The sequence below is a fragment of the Syngnathus typhle genome, linkage group LG7 (genome assembly GCF_033458585.1).
Source record: "Syngnathus typhle isolate RoL2023-S1 ecotype Sweden linkage group LG7, RoL_Styp_1.0, whole genome shotgun sequence".
In the NCBI taxonomy this organism is placed as follows: Eukaryota; Metazoa; Chordata; class Actinopteri; order Syngnathiformes; family Syngnathidae; genus Syngnathus; species Syngnathus typhle.
In genome coordinates, this window is record NC_083744.1 from 15,243,355 (window position 1) to 15,264,436 (window position 21,082).

At 40.2% G+C, this 21,082-nt stretch overlaps 5 protein-coding genes across 9 annotated transcripts; all 5 read right to left on the reverse strand.

Moving 5' to 3' along the window:
• Positions 1–1,459: 1,459 nt before the first annotated feature.
• Positions 1,460–9,869, reverse strand: LOC133156935 (caldesmon-like). Of its 4 annotated transcripts, XM_061283061.1 has the most exons (15): positions 7,292–7,515; positions 7,092–7,190; positions 6,894–7,019; positions 6,504–6,819; positions 5,868–6,404; positions 5,486–5,553; positions 5,065–5,311; positions 4,872–4,997; positions 4,210–4,253; positions 4,061–4,133; positions 3,867–3,983; positions 3,637–3,786; positions 3,125–3,199; positions 3,001–3,035; positions 1,460–1,818 (listed from the first exon to the last, which is right to left on the reverse strand). In XM_061283061.1, exons 1-14 carry the CDS (start codon positions 7,360–7,362, stop codon positions 3,003–3,005), a joined length of 2,082 nt encoding a protein of 693 aa, XP_061139045.1. In that variant the 5' UTR covers positions 7,363–7,515; the 3' UTR covers positions 1,460–1,818; positions 3,001–3,002. The 4 variants fall into 4 exon arrangements, with proteins under 4 accessions (XP_061139045.1, XP_061139044.1, XP_061139041.1 ...); XM_061283060.1 differs by lacking the exons at positions 1,460–1,818; positions 3,001–3,035; positions 3,125–3,199; positions 3,637–3,786; positions 7,292–7,515 and adding an exon at positions 9,822–9,869 and having other exon boundaries at positions 3,790–3,983; positions 5,065–5,314; XM_061283057.1 differs by lacking the exons at positions 1,460–1,818; positions 3,001–3,035; positions 3,125–3,199; positions 3,637–3,786 and having other exon boundaries at positions 3,790–3,983; positions 5,065–5,314; positions 7,292–7,514.
• A 187-nt stretch (positions 9,870–10,056) lies between these two features.
• Positions 10,057–12,876, reverse strand: bpgm (2,3-bisphosphoglycerate mutase). Its single transcript, XM_061282717.1, has 3 exons — positions 12,752–12,876; positions 11,721–12,334; positions 10,057–11,072 (listed from the first exon to the last, which is right to left on the reverse strand). The coding sequence occupies exons 2-3, from the start codon at positions 12,313–12,315 to the stop codon at positions 10,897–10,899; spliced, it is 771 nt and encodes a 256-aa protein (XP_061138701.1). The 5' UTR covers positions 12,316–12,334; positions 12,752–12,876; the 3' UTR covers positions 10,057–10,896.
• A 296-nt stretch (positions 12,877–13,172) lies between these two features.
• Positions 13,173–14,737, reverse strand: LOC133156776 (troponin I, slow skeletal muscle-like). Its single transcript, XM_061282720.1, has 5 exons — positions 14,536–14,737; positions 14,319–14,450; positions 14,160–14,249; positions 13,888–14,061; positions 13,173–13,716 (listed from the first exon to the last, which is right to left on the reverse strand). The coding sequence occupies exons 2-5, from the start codon at positions 14,442–14,444 to the stop codon at positions 13,630–13,632; spliced, it is 477 nt and encodes a 158-aa protein (XP_061138704.1). The 5' UTR covers positions 14,445–14,450; positions 14,536–14,737; the 3' UTR covers positions 13,173–13,629.
• Positions 14,738–16,119: 1,382 nt separating this feature from the next.
• Positions 16,120–17,767, reverse strand: LOC133156777 (troponin I, slow skeletal muscle-like). Its single transcript, XM_061282721.1, has 5 exons — positions 17,619–17,767; positions 17,397–17,528; positions 16,749–16,838; positions 16,472–16,645; positions 16,120–16,400 (listed from the first exon to the last, which is right to left on the reverse strand). Exons 2-5 carry the CDS (start codon positions 17,499–17,501, stop codon positions 16,314–16,316), a joined length of 456 nt encoding a protein of 151 aa, XP_061138705.1. The 5' UTR covers positions 17,502–17,528; positions 17,619–17,767; the 3' UTR covers positions 16,120–16,313.
• Positions 17,768–18,358: 591 nt separating this feature from the next.
• Positions 18,359–20,036, reverse strand: LOC133156775 (troponin I, slow skeletal muscle-like). Of its 2 annotated transcripts, XM_061282719.1 has the most exons (6): positions 19,897–20,036; positions 19,691–19,822; positions 19,541–19,630; positions 18,711–18,881; positions 18,532–18,639; positions 18,359–18,440 (listed from the first exon to the last, which is right to left on the reverse strand). In XM_061282719.1, the coding sequence occupies exons 2-5, from the start codon at positions 19,793–19,795 to the stop codon at positions 18,553–18,555; spliced, it is 453 nt and encodes a 150-aa protein (XP_061138703.1). In that variant the 5' UTR covers positions 19,796–19,822; positions 19,897–20,036; the 3' UTR covers positions 18,359–18,440; positions 18,532–18,552. The 2 variants fall into 2 exon arrangements, with proteins under 2 accessions (XP_061138703.1, XP_061138702.1); XM_061282718.1 differs by having other exon boundaries at positions 19,691–19,966.
• Positions 20,037–21,082: the final 1,046 nt, after the last annotated feature.

Here is a 21,082-nt window from a genome sequence, read left to right on the forward strand (position 1 = left end):
ACCTCTTCTGAGTCAGACATGGTGTCCTTCGGCCACGCTCTTCGAAATAAATCTGTTTTTTTATTTTGAACAGACAAATATTTTTTATCAATAAACAGCATAGTGACACATTCACACCGTTCCATTTTTAGAGTATGACCACTGCAGCGTCACCCTGCCCCTGGGGAGATGCAGATAAATAAATATTAATCATGCCTATTGATAGAAATTGTTTTTATTGCTCCTCCTTTTTATTCCAAATTGCCCATAAAAAGTTTATCTTGACCTTGGCCTTATTTCTGATCAACACCGACAAAAAGCATTTAGTTGATCAAATCAGACAAAATAGTGTTGCTTTATGTTTCTGCTAAAAATGTAAAATAAAAGAACATTTTCTTTGTTTGTTTCTAATAAAATGTAAACATGTATTTTATTTATATGATCAATTATTTCTAATCTCTTAATTTGATTTCAAATACCTTAATATTGTTTACTTAAATAAACAACAAATTCATATTTTCAACCAAATTTTTAGCACATGTAATATTTACAATGAATACCAAAAACATTTTTTCATCCAAATAATGGTACAAATATAAATATTAAGGGATTAATCATTCAAAACTTTATATTCTTAGCATCAACATCCATATACACACAATTCAAGTCCTTACCTGCGAGCTGAGCGTGCTGCCAACTTCACCTACTTGATCTTGAGAAACAAAGTGTGGCCCCACTTTTTTTTTTTTTCCTTTCAATCCAAGTGTACGCTCGTCCTGCCCTCCCTCTGTACTCATGTGACATCAGCGCCCTATGAGTGCTCTGCACCAAGGGGAGCATGGCTGCCGTAGGACAACTTTGCCCAAGTCACATTTAAAGACAAGACGACACCCTTTTTTTGCCTTTTTTTTTTAATTGCTGAAAATATCCAATATCCATGTTGGGACTTGTGTGCTCAGCAGCGGGTTGAGGCTATGTCCACATGTACATAGTCATTTTTCAACAAATACACTCCAAGAATTATCCTCTTTTTGTAATAGCCTAAACTACCACAAGATGGTGCCAAAGCCCCTGGCTAAATCAAATGCTAATCGGTGTCAAAGAAGTAGCAGTTTAGCTTGGGTTGTTAGTGGAAATTACTTTGGGGGGGTAGTCTGCCGCTTTTTTCATGAATGTAATTAAATTGCTGTTCTTGGCCCCCAAAAGTTTTTTTTATAGTGTACTAAATAACTAACACTGGGGTTCATGTGAACGTAGCCTGAGAGAAACACACGTTAACGATGCATGCTGCAAGCAAAATAAAAAGGCAGTGTCATTGTAAACACGGGATAGATAGAATAATTCAGTGAATATAAAAAGTCAACACACCCTCCTTTAAATGGCAGGTTTTTAAAAAGTAAAAAAAATGTTTTGTCCCGATAACATAGATTTGAACAGGGGTGTGTAGACTTTTGATATCCGCTATAGCTTGACATTCCTTTGTTATGCTGCAAATGCCTTTAGACTGTTTAATAATTATAATCCTGTATTTGTTTTGTATTTGATTTAGTACCCATCAGTAATAAGAAAATGAGTTCATTAAAAATAAAATGTAAGCAGCTCAGTGGTCTCGCCTCGATTAACTCGCAGAAAGCAGTGCGCACGCAAAACGGAACTGTAAAAGCTCACAAGGAGAAACAAACGTCTTGACAAACACTAAATGTTCCCTCGGTTTCAACATCTCAGACAATTTTTTGGTCTTTAACTCTTCAAGGCAATGGGACAGTGCAGCCTTTCCAGATCATGTGATCTTCACTCTCCATCGTGCTTCAAGGCAGGCGGTGAATATTTGCTGCGATGCTAGAGAGAGGATAAAATAAGAATCAGATTTAATATTACTGTAAAACATATGCTTGATGTTTTACGATACGATCTTATTTACACAAATAACAATACAATTGAATCTGAATCGATATACGATAAAATATACTCCAATTACCCTAAAAAACAAATTTCTCCAACTACGATGTGATACGATTCGCTACGTTTACGATGCGGTATGATTTTCTCAGATTACGATACGATGTGAATCGTTCCAGTTACAATTGGATGATATTTACTCCAATTTCCGTCATTACAAAATGATACAATTAATCCAATAACGATACAATTCACAACAAATGCAATTAAGATACGATGTCACTCACCACAATTAAGAGAGGATGGATTTACTCCGATTATGAAACGATTTTCTCCAATTATGATACGATTTAAATTACGATTCAAATACGATTACTTTCCCAAAATGAAGACAAGTCTCAATTTACTCCAATTACAAGTTGGACAAATGTTTCCCTAATCTAAAGTGAGTCAGAGCACATTACGTAAACCACCACCAAGTGAGACCACTTTGTTTCAGTCGCCATCTGTTCCAGCGTGTTCAGCAAATAGTGCTGACAATGACGGTCCACTGAAAGGTGTAACTTTGTCATCTGCCCTTTGCCTTCTATTCTCGATAAAGAACGAACGCTGACAGCGCAGAGTAGCCGATAAAACTATTTGAGCACAATTGCCATCCGGAGACAGACTTCTTGTGAGCCAAGGAGTTCATCTAGTTTGGTAGCAGAAATGTTTTTTTGTCATCGGCGTTGATTGAATAAGCTGAAAGTACTTTGGCCGAGTTTTGTTGCTAAGCCAGTGAGCCATCGGCCGTAATGTGACAATCAAGCAGCTGCACGACGGTATGCATAACCGAGCGGCGGCTCGCGTGGTGACGCGGGTGACAACACTGTTGTCACGCGGCGCATGTTTTTTTTTTTTTATAGCGCTCGGGGAAACAAGGTCAAGGTGACTGCTTGTTTTAAATTTAGAGTGGGGGGCTTCAATTTACACAGCTTTCTTTTTTTTTTTTTTTAACATGATTTTCCCCCTTTATTATTATAAAACTATTCACTCCAATTATGATGTACTGTGGTGTAATTATGATTTTTTATATAATTTTTTTGATAGATTTTTAATGATTATGGTTAAAATAAAACTTACTTTTAGACAAACTTGCCTTTGACTCCAACCAACACCTGCAAAAGCACAGAAAAATTCATCAATATGGCGCACCAGTAAAAAAAAAAAAAAAGAAATGTGTTGGAAACTAAGAGTTGTGTGTTACTTTGGCTGGCGTCGAGCTTTTCTTGGTCTCCCACATGTTGGGCTTGTTACCGACGTTACTTTCCTTATTCACGTCCTGTGACAAGTCCAAATAAAAATTGTTTGAGCAGCGATTTACTGTGGTCTGAAAAAATGATTGAGTTTATATTTATTATTGCTGGAATTATTGTCTGATAGAACCTTCTGAGAAAATAGCACAAAATCATTTTGAATGTCTTAAAAAAAAAAAATCTGTACACTATTTAATTTTTTACACGTGATGTTATAATGACATTTAAATTAAATATTCTTAGTTAAAGCACAAGTAGTCAATGAGTGCACATTTCCAACAGGGGGAAATGTTGCCTCACGAGAGAACAAGGTTATTGTTGGGGGGGGGGGGTACTAAAGATATCGTTGACATGGAGGGAGGGTGAAGAAAGAGGTACTGAATGTAAATTAAAAAAAATGAAATATCCAATGTGACCGCCGGGTGTATGGAAGAAATAATTGGGCAATATTATTAATAATTACATTAGTACGTGCTTGTGCAGCAGGCTGGGATTTATCGGGCCTCGCTCCGGGCTTTGTTGCCACCGCTACCGGCGGTTCCGATTCTAGCGGCGTCTTCTCGGCCTGTGCGGACTTCGCCGTCCGACTGGCGACGCTTCCTTTGTTAGAGTCCTAGAGACGATACAAAACTACTCCTTGAATTTATGCTTTGATATTGATATCAATATATCTTCTTCTTGCAGGGTTAGCACCTTATTTGCTTGATTGTCAGACACATTGCCGCGCTCCCACATGCTCTTGATGCTACGCGTGCCGCCTGAGGGGATGTCAGCCGCGAGAGGCTTGGGGGATTTCACATCTTTGTTCCCCTGCGGAAAGTAGGCATAACATTTAGGATGGAAGGAGGGATGGAGGGAGGGAGGGAGGGAGGGATGGATGGAGTCACCTGGACGGCCGAGGCGTACTGTTCGAGTCTGCTGCCGATCTTTGAGACGACGGGGCCGTGCGACGTTCTCACGCTGGGGCCCAGCGCAAAAGTCAGACACCTCATTAGGGACACCTACTCTGCATCATCAACCATCCAGAATTTCTTACCTTTTTTGAGCCGATTTGCTCAAGAATTCCGCCTTCTCCCCAATCTGCGGGAAACAATAACACGGCTTTAGGATATGAAAATAGTCGTAATTAACGAGTGACTAGCGGGTCAAGTTGCCCTGCTGATTCGAGGACTGTCTGACTTTTCTGTCTGGTTTTTGTAGGAGAGCGGACTGAAATGGTGGCCAGCATATGGGAATCATTTCGGAGCTCCGCTGTGTTTGTTGCTCGCTCGAGTGCTTGTAAAAACATCTGGCCGCCGGTTGCGAGCATTTTACACAAACTGAGTGCAAACTTTACAAGTTTTGTACAATAAAGCTAAGTGAGACGCGCGACTCAAGTATGAGAATATCAAATATGTGAGGGAACGTTTTACGAGAATGAATGAAAAAATTGTTTTGATTTGAAAATAGTTGTAATTTTACAAAAGTGAAGCTGTAACACGTTTTTTCACAAAAAAGTTTCAATCATTCGTTTTATAATATTCTAATAGTACAGAGAATTATTTTTCAAGAAAAAAGCCGTACGTGTGTAAGTAGGTCAGAATATTCTGATGTTATTCTACAAGAAAAAAAAATCACAATGCTCCCAGGATTTATTTTTTTTTTTTTTTTTTTTAGAAAAAGTCACAAATATAAAAAATCAAAGTTATATAACGCTACCTTGGATGAACCTTTGGGGGTGATTTTGAACGAGGGCTTGGCAGACTCTTGCTCCAGCTGCTTCTTCTTCTCGGCGGCCTCCGCTCTTCTTTTCTCAATCTCCTCCCTCATCCTCTTCCTCTCCTCCTACGGCGCAGACGCCCATCGGCGCTCACACATTTCCAGCCAAAAGCGCAAAAACGTTGCTCCTCACCTGCTCCTTGCTCTTCTTGTTCTCCAGCTCTCGCTTCTTCTGCTCTTCCTCCTCCCCGAGGATCTTTCTCCTCTCCTCCCTCTTCCTCTTCAGTTCCTCCAGCTCGGCTTCGGCGTGGTGCTGCTTCTGCTTCATCTTCTCCATCTCCTCGCTCTCCGCGTCATTACGTCGCCGCTGGAGCTCTTGTAGCTTGCGCTCGGCCTCCTGCCGCTCACTGTCGTCCTGCGCCGCCGAAGGAACGTCGTCCCTGCTGGCCCCAAAAATAAATTTCGCAAAAATACTCACAATGCTAGTTGTAATCCGACAAGGTTTATATTTCGAGCAACTCATAGTTGGAATCGTAGAATTATTAGAATTGAAAATAAATAGATTTTACAAAAACGATTTTACAAATAAAAAAAAATAAAAAAAGATGTTTTACCTGGTTGGCTTGTCTGGCTTTTTCATCTTATTTTCAACAAATGCTCCATTCTGTTTGGTCGCTACATTCTTGGAAAAAAACAAACAAACAAATTATAGGTAGAAAAATAATAACTATATACAAAAGATTACAAAATATGATTTTTAGTTTTTATGGAAAGTAACTCAAACCCAGGCTTTTTTTTTGCTATTAATTTACTGTTAAATAGCGAGTCCCAAATCGACTCAAGTGATTTTTTCCTGGAAAAAAAAACACATTATAGTCCTAAATTAAATTAAAAATCCATTCTGATCATAAATGATGTGTTGGCCAAAGCCTCATATTTACTTTTTGGAAAACATGTCAGCATCCTACGGAAAGTTAAATAGCCAAAGAGTCAAACCTCATCTTTTTTCCTCTTCTCCTCCATCTCTCTCTTTTTGCGCTTCTCCTCCTCGTCTTTCTTCTTCTTCTCCTCGGCTTGCTTCTTTTGTTTTTCTTCCTCCTCTTTCTTCTTCCTCTCCTCCATCTCTCTCCTCTTCTGCTCCTCCTCCTCCTTTTTCTTCTTCTCCTTTTTTTCTCGCTCCTCTTTCCTCTTCTTCTCCTCCAACTCTTGTTTTTCTTGCTCCTCTTTGCGTTTCTTCTCCTCCTCTTTTTGCTTTTCCGCCTCTTCCTCGTCCTTCCGGCGCCTCTCCTCCAGCTCCCGCTTCTGCGCTTCCTCCTCTTCCTTTTTCCTTCTGTCCTCCATCTCCCTTTCCCGTCTCTCTTCCTCTTCTTTCCTCTTTCTCTCCTCTTTTTCCCGCCGCTCTTCTTCCTCTATCCTCCGTTTTTCCTCCATTTCTTTCTGCTGCCGCTCCTCTTCTATCCTCCTTCTCTGTTCATTTTCTTCTTCCTTGTCAACCTCGGAGGCAGCTTCCTCTTCTTCCCCGCCAATCTTACCCTGTAGAAGATGTGTTTTTGTTTCACTTTGCTGGATGAGCTTCTGCAGATTTTGTCCGCAATTTCAAAAAGGAAAAATACATCATAACCAGTTTCTTACCTCTTCCATTGTATCATCTTGCTCCTTCTTCCAAGACGAGGTATCAAGCATCTCCTCTTGGACTTGTTCCTCCTCCTTCTCCTCGTCCTCCGCACCACTCTGCCCACCACTGTGGTTGTCCGCCTGGTTTTCAGGCGACCCGTCGAGCCCGTTGGCCGCGGTGAAACTCGGGTCCAACTTTTGTCTCTCGATGGCCTCCTGCATCCTCTTCTGCCGACGTTCCTCCCTCTTGGCCAGGCGCTCCTCCAGAGCCTGGTCGTCGTCCTCCGCTGCCAGACTCATGGCGGAGGAAGGAGAAGTCTCGCTCTCCGCCACACTGCAACAAAAGTATATCAAGTTGTTTCAGCATTTAGACGTCAGACATCCATCAGGTTGTGTTTGCCGTCCTACTCGTTGGTGTTGATCACATCGCTCCTTCCGCACTCTTCCGATTCTTTCATCTTCTTCCTCTCTTCCCTCGCACGTCTCCGTTGCTCCCGAGCCGCCTCCTCGTCATCGTCGTTGGTGTAACCCATTCTGTAAAAAACGCATTTGATGCTCTGGAATGAAACCGAAAAAGTGACATCAACTTGCCGGATCTCGACTCACGTCTCGGCCTCCAGGCGCATCTGTTCCCTCCTCTGTCTCCTCAGTTCCATACGGCGATCAAAGTCGTCATCCATGATGGCCCGAAGATTTCCTTTCTCTCTGGGAAGCGAAATGCAACAAGGAGAATTTAGTAGGAAATCAGACCAAATTCCCATGATGGAGTCATATTCGCCATTCCTTGCGGAGGATAAATAATCTACACAATTTGTAGAATTCCATAACAGTAGGCCAACTTTAGTCCGGGAACTCCTGCCATGGCTTGTCGCCACATATCAAGCCGAGTCTGGATTGTATCTCGCTCCTCGTGTTGCACAAAGAATTCCTGCTCCTTCTTCTTCCAGCGAATTCAACTACCACAAAAGGAAACGCTGCTCCTTCTGCCTCCTCCTCCTTCTTTCCTCAGAATCATTTTGGACAACTTTTACTCCGCCTTACACAGGTCTTGTGTCTTGCTCCGTTTCATGTATTTGTTGACATTTGTGCGATTAACTCAAGTCTTTACACGAGCTGACTGCCCATAAAATACTTTTTATATTATGAGCATAGATTAAAATAATGTTACTTCCAGTTGTCCTTGTGTACAAACTGAACCTCTGCCTCCACAAGAAGATAAAATATGAGTGATTTCTACTCACTGTGTGTACCTTACTAATGGAATCTTGACAAGGTGTGATGAAAGAATATGAAACCAAAGCCAACTCTGATCTTAATGATCCTTAAAAAACCAACCCCGAGGCGTTACAGGAGTTTACGGCTTAGATGTTAAGCTTGATTGACATTGTCCATTGTGGTGTGGCACTTAATTCATACAGAAGATCATGATTAAGATGATGTAAAGAGATTTGGATGCTGTGAGTTCTTATAATCGGCAATCGATTCATTCTGTCTGGTCCTTTAGCCGCATTCAACGACACGCTTTTACGGCACTCCAACTGCCCGAGCGATTCAATTCAGATTTATTGTAATTACAACAAGCCGTTCCAGGCCAGCGTCGGGTTTAATAGGCCTGTCATGACCAAGAAGGCAGCACGCATATGGGTGACGGGTTTGCCCCCCCCCCCTGAGAAGCGTTTACAATCTATCTGGAAGTCACATCGGCTTCCTCAGCATGACCAAACATGGTCCTCTGATGCGGGGGAAAAAAAAAAACAAAACTAACCAATAGACAAATTCCAAACAGTTTATGTGAGGTGACATACTGTAGTCGGTGCCTATTCAAATGTTTGCAACCACTCGAGTTGGAAAGAAGGTTGTTTGGTTTATGGGCATGTGGATAGAGGATTTTGTAAATCTTCAGTTTTATGGGAAATAAAAGGCTCGCATGTTTTATTTTGTTGGCAGACAAAGTGATTTTTGTCTACCGGTAACTATACATGGGCTCCCTCTCCCTCAATAAATACACTTGCGTTGGTTTAACTTTTGAATTCAAAAAGTTTGCATTTAGGAACTGTTTGTTGCTAAACTTTTATTTAGCAAAAAAAAAAATCACTTAGATGTGTAATACATTTTAATTAAATCATTATCCAATATTTATGTAAATGCAAATACAGCGCTTTAATTTTTTATTTAGTGGTAAAAGGTTTGAGAACCACTGGTTCAATTGCAATTTATTTTCCTGCTTGGGATCTGACAGGACAGCACAGCCCATCATCTGGCCCAGCGGTGCAGTCGGACTCCTTTTAAGGAAGCACGCAGCCGCCCTTGTTGTTCGCTGCTCGCAGCTTTGGCCGAACTACAAGGCCATGGATGGAGAGCAGCGTTTACTCTCGCAAATATCTGCTGCTGCAACACAAAGTGACAGTCTCAAAATAACCTCTTTCCATTTAGATTGCCATGAATCAACATTCCAGCTGCTTCCTTTGGGAAACGAAAAGTATGAACGGGGAGGCTAATGGGCTTTACTGTCAATGAATGGAGGCTAAAAAAAAAAAAAAAGCTTTGTCATTTAAATGTGGCATACATACAAGACAAATCCACGCAAACAATCAAAGAGTCTTCATTCAGTATAAAATACCATTTTAACCAGTAAGAAGACTTTTGGTGTTGTTGCTAGGCAGAATTTGTAGGGCACAATTGTGACTGCCAAGTTAAAAAAAAATTGTCCATAATGCTAAAACAAATAAAAGCATCCCTAGATAGTGTCAAGAGTGATACTTTGAAGTTGGCTAAATAGTTATTTTTTGCAAATGATTTCTATTTTTTTACTATCAAGAATTTGTAAGAAAAATGTTCTGCTGGTTCACTGGTATAATAAAACAAAACAAATCTTCCCTAAATTGTTAATCCTTGAGACTTTAAAGTTCCTTAAATTGAAGAATTTATGTGAGACTTGACTTGTATAGATAAAATATAGCTAATAGTTCACATAAAGAACATCAATGTGTATTTAATAAGCACATTTCATACATAAGGCAAAGGCAGGGGTTAAAAAGAAGAAAAAAAAGATCAGAAATTTCCAAATTCAAGAAAAATGGATTTACTCTTACATCAATTTTTGAACATATTTATTTTTGTCTTCAGGGTGACAAGCTTTTTGACTATTTAAATGAAACAATTATTTTTATATCTTCATCATTATGTACTCCATCAATACGGGTAACGTGAGTTGCAATTAAATATGGTTCTCACAACAAAAGTTGCGGGAAATTGAAATACGTGACCAGTTAGATGGCACAATGAGACAATAATCTTTAGTAAAAGTCAAAGGAATGGACCAAGTGGGAGACTTACCTAAACAGCAACCCACAGCGAGCAGTTTTCAACTTGAAAACAAGCACAGGAGAGCAAGCAGAGGTTTTTAAGTCCAATGGGAAAGCTTGAGGCCCCGCCTGCATGCTTCACACTGGATTTTTGTACATTTTGGCTAGAACGGCCCCTTCAACTCAAAAAAAAAAAAAAAAAAGTTCTTTAAATTTTATATTGTTGAATGATAGCTTTCCTGAATAAAGCCAAGGTATCAAACAAACATTTTTAATGTAACTCTTTTATTTGCTTCACACACAAAAAATAAATAAAAATACTTTGGATGAGTGACAAACAATGGAAATCAAATCTGATTTTGAACATTAAGACAACAGCTTATTGCATTTTTCCTCCAGTGAGAACCTTTTGTTGAAAAACACCAGCTGACATAACTTTTGTACGATTTCCAACAAAATTAATTTACAGTGCGTTCCCTTTTACCAGTGCATACGAAACAAGAGTGGCAGTTAAAAAAGCAAGCGTAAGATTTTCCGCATTTTGTAACAGTACATAATTCAAATAAGTGCATCAAAAAACAAAGACAGTAACAATGCCACCAGTGACTAGCTTAAGCATCTGGGATAGTAACGGAAAATCCCAGAACTCTTTTAAGGATAGCTTTTGAATTTATCTTCCAGACTGCCTACTCCAAGAGAGTCACGCAATATTTTAGCAATGCTAATGTTACGTTTTTCTTTCAAGAAGCAGGGAGGTGATTGACACGATGTTAATGCTAACTAGCTGTTAAACAACTCCAACCCATGTAACAGAGCAGGTTGCTGACTTTTCGAAAATTGTCGCATCACATTTTAGCTACAATGAACACATTTTGTTACCAAAACTCACATGAGAGTCATCAGTTTGGAAACAAAACAATAAGAACGGACGTCTTCTCCAAAGTGCTACCTCAGACGCACGTTTATTTCAAATTAAGACTTTCTCGCTTTCAATTTGTCTCCAGTCGCTATCAAGTTACTTTTCCCACATTTTCATCTTCGGTGCGTTAGCATTCGCTATCCTGTACCGGCTAATGCTAACGTTACTTTAATGTCTCCCATCCGTTTCAAGTTGACACTTTGGCTTTTCCCTGATCCTCCACCTTTTTAATGGCCGCTTGGATTTTCTGCTGGTCTCCCAGTAGCTGGCGAGCTTTCACAGGCTTCAACTGCTCGTCCAGCTCCAGCAAAACCGGAATCCCCGTCGGCAAAGTCACACCGGCGATATCCTCGTCCGAAATACCTGTCGGAAGCATATGAATAGGGAATGTTCAAGTTTAGCTCATCGACTTAGACAATTTCCTGCCTAATAGTCTTCTTTTATAAATGTAATACTATAAAAGTATCAACTATATTAAAAAAAAACAAGTGTAGTGTTTTTCTGATATACAAAGTGAAGGTCTGACTGAACTTTGTAAACTGAGGACTAAATGTAAAATGAATGAGTGGCCTACAAGTTCAGAATTATCAAAGGTCAATGTGGATGCTCAATGTAACCTAAACTAAGTGACCTTTTTTTGAGTAGGGTCAAGCGGCCATTTCTGGCACGGCGGGATATTTGACAAGCGCGATCATATGGGAGCTGCTGCTCGATGAATGAATTCAAAATCAAATGTTAACTCCATTCAGCAGATTGTACTGTTGGAAAATGATGTAAAAGTGATGACGCTGATATACTCTATTTAATAGAAGCTTTTACACTTTTGAACAGCTAACTAGCATCGGTGTTGCAGCGCTACGCGTCGGCATGAAGATATATTCGCAGGTATGTATTCATCGTATTTTGAGGAATATTACTGCAAGTCACTTATGCAACCTTTTGTGTGTGTGATCAGCCGATTATGTATTTGCAAATGCAAATCTTTAGTAAACCGCCAGCAGAGTAGCATACCTTCCAGGTGTTTGAGCAGGGCGCGGCAGCTGTTTCCATGAGCTGCTATTAGCACCGTCCTGCCTTGACGGACCTCAGGTAACACAGTGCCTTCCCAATATGGCAGCAACCTGTCCAACACCTCCTTGAGGCTCTCGGCCCGAGGCAGCTTGTCCTTCTCCACGTCGCACGTACTGTATCTGCGATCGCTGTAGATTTCCTCAAAGTACGGATGCGATTTGTCGATGGGAGGCGGAGTGACATCGTAGCTCCTCCGCCACAGCTTCACCTTCTCCTCCCCGTGCTGGGCGGCCATTTCAGCCCGGTTCAAGCCGATCAAGGCTCCGTAGTGGCGCTCGTTGAGCCTCCACGACTTCACCACGGGGACCCACTCCTGGCCCATGGCCTCCAAGACCAGCCAGGCCGTCTGGATGGAGCGGCTGAGGATGGAGGTGAACACCAGGTCGAATTTGTAGCCCAGCTCCTTCAGGAGCCGGCCACAATCCTGGGCCTCCCTCACGCCATCCTCGCTCAGCTTCTGATCCACCCAGCTGCAGAAACGGTTCTCCCGGTTCCAAGCCCCCTCCCCATGTCTCAGCAAAAAGAGTTTGTACATGGAGAATCCACAGCACCACCTTAAACAAACACATCAATGAGGGTATTAACTTATGATAGACTTGAAATTAGTGCCATTAAAAAAATCACAGGCTATTCCAGCTTTCACTTAAGCTCAATTTTGATGCAAATTTAACGATTGAAGTTGATATCTGGAGGCTGGAAGTGAACCCCACAGTATAACTGTACTATTATTAGCATTTCTATATGAGGAATTCATATGTATTCACCTTAGTGCATGCATTGAAGTGTTATTTGACGCTATCTCAAAGATGTTTACGGCTTTATTTACTTAAGACAAACATGGCTGCTATCACTCCTGCACCCCGATATAAACAAAAAAAGCGCCCCACGTGTGTTAGCGGCATAACAAGCAGGCAGTCATACGCTTGTCCAAGCAAAATGAACAAAACAGTATTGTGAGCAAGAATGATTACCTTACGCGGCTTTTAGAAGCGGTGGAAATGTAGACGGGACGATTATGACAATATTTAGCTCGGCCATTAAAGCGTCCGCATGATGGGATACTGATTGACAGTTGTTCTGGTCCAATCGGAAGAGCGGAGCGCAGAGCATCGGCCGCGTCACGCCCATATTTGGAGGAGAGACCACGCCCATGTTAATTCGCCCCAGAGGCAGACGATGAAGAAAGGGCGGGGCCATGGCATGGCGCCAACAAACGAAAGGTTTGCACTCAACTATGGCTAGCAAACGTCATTTAAGCTTCTTTTGTTTTCGTAACCGGTTTGTTTTTTAACTATTGTTTTTCAGTCTGTGTTGTTACGTCTTACAGTAGTATGAAACTTTGACATTTTCCAATTAAAACAGTGGTGAAAAGTAACGACAAACAAGTAAGTATTTGCTTTTGATGTTTATTTTATATTACTTCATACATTTGAAAACATACGTATCTATACTTATACTAATTCTTTCATTAATATGAGCTCACAACTTATTTCACACATTGGGGATGATGACTGAAATATTTATGTCAAAATAGGAAGTAAACTTTGTATTTATCTGAAAAATATGTTGTTGTTTTTTCATTTCATTTCTGCACTTAAATGACAAAAAATAGTATTAGCCCACTACAGTTCTCTCAGTAATTTGAATGTCCCCTAATATTTACATTGATGTCAGTAATAGAATTTTTAACTATTCTTACAATTCAAACTTAAATAACACAAGCTCATGATGTTTCCTCCACAGATCACTAAGCGTGTTCTTCAAAAAATGAGTGACAGTCGGTCGAGCCATCGGCTTCATCCGCATGGTCGAGTCCCAAATGCCTTCGCCAAGACGACAGGCCCAATGTCTACTGGCCAGCATTGAACAGCTTCATTCTGCCCTCCATACCCGACATGGCGTCCACGTTCTTGCGCCAGTCCGTCACTTCCTCTTTCTGTAAGATAAAGATTTTCTTTCAATCAAATCTCTGGAATTGTGCGCATAACAGTAACCAATTTTCCCTTCTTCCTTTAAAAGTCAGCAAATGGTTCCAAAAGAATATTTCAACATAGTTATAGGTATCAAAAATCATTGTGTGTAAGACCAAAAAGATTCAAACTCCCACCTTCTCCTCCTCTTTCTTCACAGTCTTGAGGTTAGCCTTGAAGTCCACCGACTCTTTGACTTTGGCGCCCAGCAGCGCTCCCAACATGGCGTCTGCAGACACCCTCACCCGTTTCAGGGTCGGCCTTTTCATCTTCCCCTTCAACTCATAGATCTTCTGAGACAGGTCCCGCAACTTTTTTTTTCCCATACAAAAAAAAAGAAAATACATTTACTTGACAAAAACAGTTAGGTACACGCAGATATGATCTTATTTATTTATTGGCTTCATACCTCTATATCATTTTTGGCCACCTTTAAAGCAATGTCATAACGATCCTCATCGATAGTGTCGATCTTCTGGTGAAGCTCTTTGCAAAGACCCTGTAGACATAAACGTTAACGTAATCGCCATCTTACACACTAAGTTTGTTTTTGATGTCCACAACATACTTGCAGTTCCTGTGTAGACAGGCTGGACATCTGAAGTTCTGGAACTTTCTCAGACAGAATTCTTTCCCGTTCCTCTTGTCTTACTTGCTTGTCATTCTCCAGCAACACCATGGCCTTCTTTAGCATTTTGGTCTGATTGAACAGTATTTTTTTTTTATACATATAAATGACACCGCAGTCAGCAATGACAATAACTTGAGGGAAATATTAGTCATACCTTCAAAAACAGTCTGCGAGATGCAGATATTTTGGGTCTCTAGAAAAGAAAACCGTGCATATATTCAAATTTTGGGGACAGAAAGGTTTATGTATGAGTTTATGATAGATTAGTGTGTAGCATGTTATAAAATCTGCAAAAATAGTTGGTCTTTGTTTCCCAATTTTAAATGATATATTTTTATTATGTTGGTTTTGACAGGAAATTTGACTTACCGACTTCCTGCACACATAAGCAGAAGGTGACATTGAGTCATGGGGAAAGTACAAAGTTTGTTATTATGATTTTTTTTTAATTACAGTTCTTCAAATGTGAGTCATATGAAGCTGAGTGATACTCACCCTTCAGACATAGCTTAGCTTTTCTTGTGTCTCCCTCTGTCAGGTGAGATTGGAAAATAAACATCTCAAGAACATTGGGGACACAAGGTATGACTTTTCTTGAGGTCAAACATGTCACTTAAAATATATATAATATAAATATAATATAATCTACTCAAATTACATCAAGAAGTAATTGGGTTTGTGATTTATCACTTATGTGAGACGCAAACTAGAAAATCTACCAAAAAAACATTTTGTAAAATAAGATATCAACATGGTCAAGATTAGACAAACTGTTGACATCACATAACAAATGTTACGTAATAAGCTTTTTTTTTTTTTTCTTACCTTACACACTATGGGATAAAACTACCGGCTGGCTGCTTTTTCCACGATGAGAAGGACACAAAGAAGCTGAATATATAGATTCCAGTGCCCTTGTGAGTGGCTCTCCAAAATAAGACACTATGTCCTCACCATTCTTGCACGGCGTCGTGTAAGAGGTGTGAAAATGTTCAGCTGTGACTCTTTCCTAAGGAGCTGCTTGGAGGTTGAGCGCCACTTGGTGGGTTTGAAATGAAAGAATGAACTATTGTCAAAACAAATGTAAAGTGAATTAATTAACCCCAGGCTCAAAAAGTATTAATTTTAGAGGGAACGTTTTATCTAACATATTCATTCAAGCGAGCATAAATAAAACACTTGAAAACTGTATGATAAAACTGGAATAAATTAAAACCAGACCATCTGAAAACACCTGTACTGTAGGAAAACATGAAAATGTTTGAAGAGTAATACCACCCCCTAGTGGCGTTTTGTAGGTATTACTGTAGGTATGACTAAAACATTGTAAGTATAACGGATAGATCATGATTGATCCCAAAGACAAATACCAGTATTACCACAGATACTATTGACATCGTGCCATAGATACTGTAACTATTTTTGATGCCACAAATTGATACCTTGATGCCATATATAAAATTAAAATCACAAAAATATAAAGATGACCTCTGCTGCCATCACATGGCGGCAGTGAACAACTGCAGTACCGTAAGTGACCACTATTAACAAACTGGACTCGACAGGTGCCTGTCAATGTTTGAAAACTAAAAAATAGCTTAAACTTCAGCATCCACATTTAAGTCCAGTGAAGATTTATAACATATGTAAAAACAATATAAAATAATTTGAAGTACAAATATTTTAAGTAGTGACATTCCATTAAATCTTTTAAAAAGGCAAACAAAGATTGATAGTCTAAATTCAACTCATTTATTTTATTGCATTGTTTCCAAGCACCTTCTACACTATAAGGACATAGCGCACACTTTGACATTATCTACAAAAAGGAATTTACAAAACCATTTAAGGCGTGTTAGTGTTAATCTATGGTGGTCAAACACAGCAACATTACTGTGGGCTTCCTAGTTGTCCATCTGATTCATTTTGAATCTACTGGCCGGCATTAAACAGCTTCTTTCTGCCCTCCATGCCGGACATGGCCTCCACGTTCTTACGCCAGTCAGTCACTTCCTCTTTCTGTTTAGGAGAAGGTCATCAGCAAATTGATAAATGGGGTCCTAATTTGACTTTACAGAAGTGGACTTTACCTTCTCTTCGTCCTTCTTGTGGGTCTTAAGGTTGGCCTTAAAGTCAACAGATTCCTTGACCTTGGCGCCCAACAGCGCTCCCAACATGGCGTCAGCTGAAATCTTTACCCTTTTAAGAGCGGGACGCTTCATTTTACCCTTCAGCTCAATGATCTTGGCAGAGAGATTTTCAAGCTGAAGGAAACGGTTGGAAAATTATTAAGTCCATGTGGTCAATTCAATTTTTAAATTATAGCCACCCTTGAGATGACGACGAACAAAAGATGAATTTCCGAACCTCTACGTTATTCTTGGTAACCTTGGAGTTGATGTCGTAGCGCTCTTCATCGACCACGTCGATTTTATGGTGCAGTTCTTTGCACAGAGCCTGTTAGAGGTTGCAAAAACAGGAATGTACAGTGGTACCAGTGGACATGCATTCCGAGTACGTCAAAAAAATAATAATAATATTATGGGAAACTGGCGCCCCCCCCCCCAAAGTTTTCTTATTTATTTAATATTTATTTGTTATTGTTATTTTTTTAACTTGTCATCTTTATCCACGATCTCTGACTTGAAATAAGAAAAAAATTATAACAGCTATATTCCACAAGAGGGCAGCAAAGCTTTTTTTAAAGTCAGAATTAAAAACCTATGCTCAAAGTGGTATCATTAATATTTTAAAAAGTAATAATAGAAAATATTAGCCCATACTGATGTACTTCTGGTCCATAAAGGAGTGGAAGAAGTTTTTTTTTTTAAATGCACCCCTAACAAAAAAAAAAAGACCCAAGGACAGTGGTGTCAATTTGAAATTCAATATGTAGCATACGTAGATGACAGTAGCAGCGGCGGCGGCGGGCATCCCCTGAACATTTTGTGCGCTTGGCAATGGCGTGTGGAACATTCAGACCGCCACGTTATTGGACAGGCGAGACGCACGTACCTGAAGGTCCTGCATTGACACGCTAGACAGCTGCAGCGGTGGCAGTCTCTCGCTCAAGGTGGTTTCTCTCTCCTGGCACTTTCTTTCCTTCTCCTTCTCCAACATCACCGTTGCGGCCTTGAGCAGCTTGACCTGGAATGGGACCAAAAAAAATTAGGAAAGTTGCCCTTCTGTCGCTCAGTGTTGATCAAATGCAATGGAAGGACAAAAAAAAAAAAATACCTTCAGGGTCAGTCTGCGAGATGCAGAAATCTTGGGTTTTGCCTGCACAAAAATTCAACAGTTTCAAAAAATGCTGCAAAAAAAAAAGCCAAACTGTTAACATGTCGTTAAAGAAGAATGACTTACTGGTCTTTGGTGGTCATTGAAGGGCAAACAAAAAAAGAAGTTAGAATGCAATCAATTATTTATAACACAAATATGTAACAAAATGAGTTTATCTTACGCCTCTGACATGTTGAAAGCCTTTTGTCTGAAAAAAAAACAGAAAAAAACCACAATTTGTTGAATTTTATTTCTCATTTCCCCCAAAAACTTTTGTATTACATTTTTATTCTTTTCTAAAAACACATTTATTACAAGTGGCCTTGCATCTAATCTCTGTGATTCAAACCATGCATTCAATTCTAATAAATTGCATTCATTCTTTGATTAAAAACAGAAGAGCCGTGAGAACCACTCTTACGTACCTTTTTCCCGCTGTTCAAAATGAAGCTGTTGAGGTGTGCAGCGTCCGTCTCGAAGTGCCAGGAGAAGTTCTCAGGTCACATTCAAGGACTCCTTGTGTGCCCTGTGAGTGGCCAGCTAAAATAGAACTCTTGTGCTAGGACAGCAAGTGTATTGCGATGCTGTCACTTCAAGTTAAGTCTCTCTTACCCTTACTCGATTAGTTTTGTAATCGGTAATGATGCCGTTTATTTCATTCCAAACACAAATGTACTCACTGATAAAGACAAATGAAATTAAGTTGTAAGATTTTAATCAGAGTTGTCCAAATTGGCAAAAAGTGTATTCATCCATTAAAAATAATGTAGTGCTCCAAACCTGTAAATAAAAAAAAAAAGCAAATCATTGTTAATAAAATATAAAATTGAATTTCAATGCTGGTCATGATGGTTCATTCACAGCTACTCACCAGCTACGATGAAGAATTTGCTTATTGGCCGGCGTTAAACAGCTTCTTCCTGCCCTCCATGCCAGACATGGCCTCCACATTCTTGCGCCAGTCAGTCACTTCTTCCCGCTGCGGGCCATAAACATCGTTCGATGCCATCTTGTACTTTCTCTAACCACGCGTTCAACTTTGAGCCTTACTTTTTCATCCTCTTTCTTGACTGTCTTAAGGTTGACCTTGAAATCGGGCTTTATGTGCTTGGAAGGGTCCGAGTATGCGCCCAGCATGTCTTCGGTGCTTTTCTTCACTCTCTTCAAGCTGGGACGCCTGACCCCCTTCAGCGAGACAATCTTCTGTTTCAGTGACGCAATCTGCGGACGACGACGCGATTGGTGATTTCATCACATTCACTTTTTTGCTGCTGTAGTCAACTATTCATTATTTTTATATTCACCACAAAATGGCGCCCAAAGCGAAATTATTATTGCTCTGGCGCCATCTGGTGGTCTGAGCTATTTTGAAGTGAGTTGAGGAACTTCATTTGGACAAAATCTGTGGTTTGCCAGCTGTTGACAATATTTTGGGGGAGGTGTCAATAAGTAGTTACTTTATAATGCTTTATATTTATCGTTTATATTTATCATCTCAAATCAAATTTCAACTTGTCCCGGAGGCGGTCGTATTGCTGGCACTTGCGTGCGCGGTATTAAAGAGCGAGATGCGATATGACGAAGTTCGGAAAATCCATCCTGTCAAATGCTAACACATTTGCAACGTGCCTTTCTAAGCTTAGCCAGAGATGATCGGCGTCTAACTAAGTGGGTCACACAATAGTGTGAATTTGTACATGCTGACCCAGCGGCTGCTTTTAAATTAGTCGTGTGGGAAACCGACCGTTCGTTTTTACGACTCACCTGGTTTCCTAACTATATATACTCACTTATATTCTTACTTTTTTTTATATTCAAATTTGTAGAAATGCAAAAGAATGTTTCCATTTAGGGAGTCTGTTAGCTCCAGCGTCCTTTACCTCATTTTCATTTTTGTCCACCTTCATCGCGATATCATAACGAGCTTCATCGGTGACATCAATTTTTCGGTGTAGTTCTTTACACAGTTCCTGCAAAGCAAAAACATTGAATGTGATTGAGTAAAAATGATGATATTTCGGGGTTGCTACCTGAAGTTCTTGAACTGACAGGTCTGAAGTCTTTGGATCAGGGAAACATCCATTGATGAATCTTTGCCTTTCTTCTCTTTTTTCTTCACTCTCAGCCAAAAGCATGGAGCCGGCCCTCCTCAGCAAGATGGACTTGAACGTAAGAAGGTCATTACTCTCCGCTCCTGGCCTTTCAAATATTTTCACGTCGTATCTGCTGGACTCACCTTCAAGTGGAGTCGGCGAGTGGCCGAATATTTGGGTTTTCTCTGCGAGGTAAATGGCTACACTACACATCTGCTTGGAATAGCTTATTGATTGAATGCTGAGAGATCAGGGTGGATTCAAATCCAATTTGCTAATACGCTAATCTATGCTAATCATTTTCCTCAACCCTGATATCTCTCAACATTCACAAGAAACTGATTGGAATTTTTTGTTCGTCATACTCACCGGCCTTTTGTGGAAAATGTGACAGGCAGTCAAAGAGAAAAAAAATTCAATTAAAAGCAAATTATGATATAAAGGAATGAAGAAAAAAAAAATAGTCGGCTACTCACCCTTCAGACATATCTGCAGTTTATTGTTGCTTTGGAGCGAAAACAAAGATTAAGTTAGCATTACTTTGTATGATTTTAGTTTTGTAATTAATATTACAGTACTTCTACATGCATGTTAGGATCGTTCATATTGTTATCGACGAGGCTACTGAGTTGCTAAATTTGACAACGTGCAGCTGCCACGGCCTGCACCGCTTTCACGGAAGGCTGAATTTCTAAAAGCAAGCCCACTCTAATTCGAAATGACATAACATCTGTCAGATAGGGAAGGTTCTGCTTGAATAATAATTTTTCTCACTTAGCCGAAACAAAAGCCTCAAAGCCTCCGGCATAACATAATCACAATCAGTTAATGACAGCTTGGCTGAAGTGGGGATGAACGTTTGTGCGAGCGAGCTTTACGGGTCACGGGAGTGGGTCAAGCACACCGTTGCCATCCGCCGTTGCATGGCCAGGTCAAGTCTCGTGTTACATTTCTTTGCTTCAAGAAGCATGGCGAGATCATCAAGAAGCTTGATGTGTGAATACCGACCGCCGAGAGGCATTTACGGCTCCCCCGCAGTCAATTGCCACTGGATTCAATGCGCATAAAGTGAACCAAATACTAAAACACCTGAAGGGCTGCCAAGGGTCAATAGAATCGAATTTATTTTGATATTACTGTGTTGTTAGTTCATCTTACCTTGAAGGTGAAGTCAATCAAAACAAATGGCAGTGATCAGAATCAAACAAGCCCTCAAATTGTGAACTTATTGTCACACCCACATATCTGCATGCAAATATATCCCGTCCACTCCCACTCTGACGATTGGCGCATCACAATGGAACCATTCTGGATTCGATCCAGAGTCGG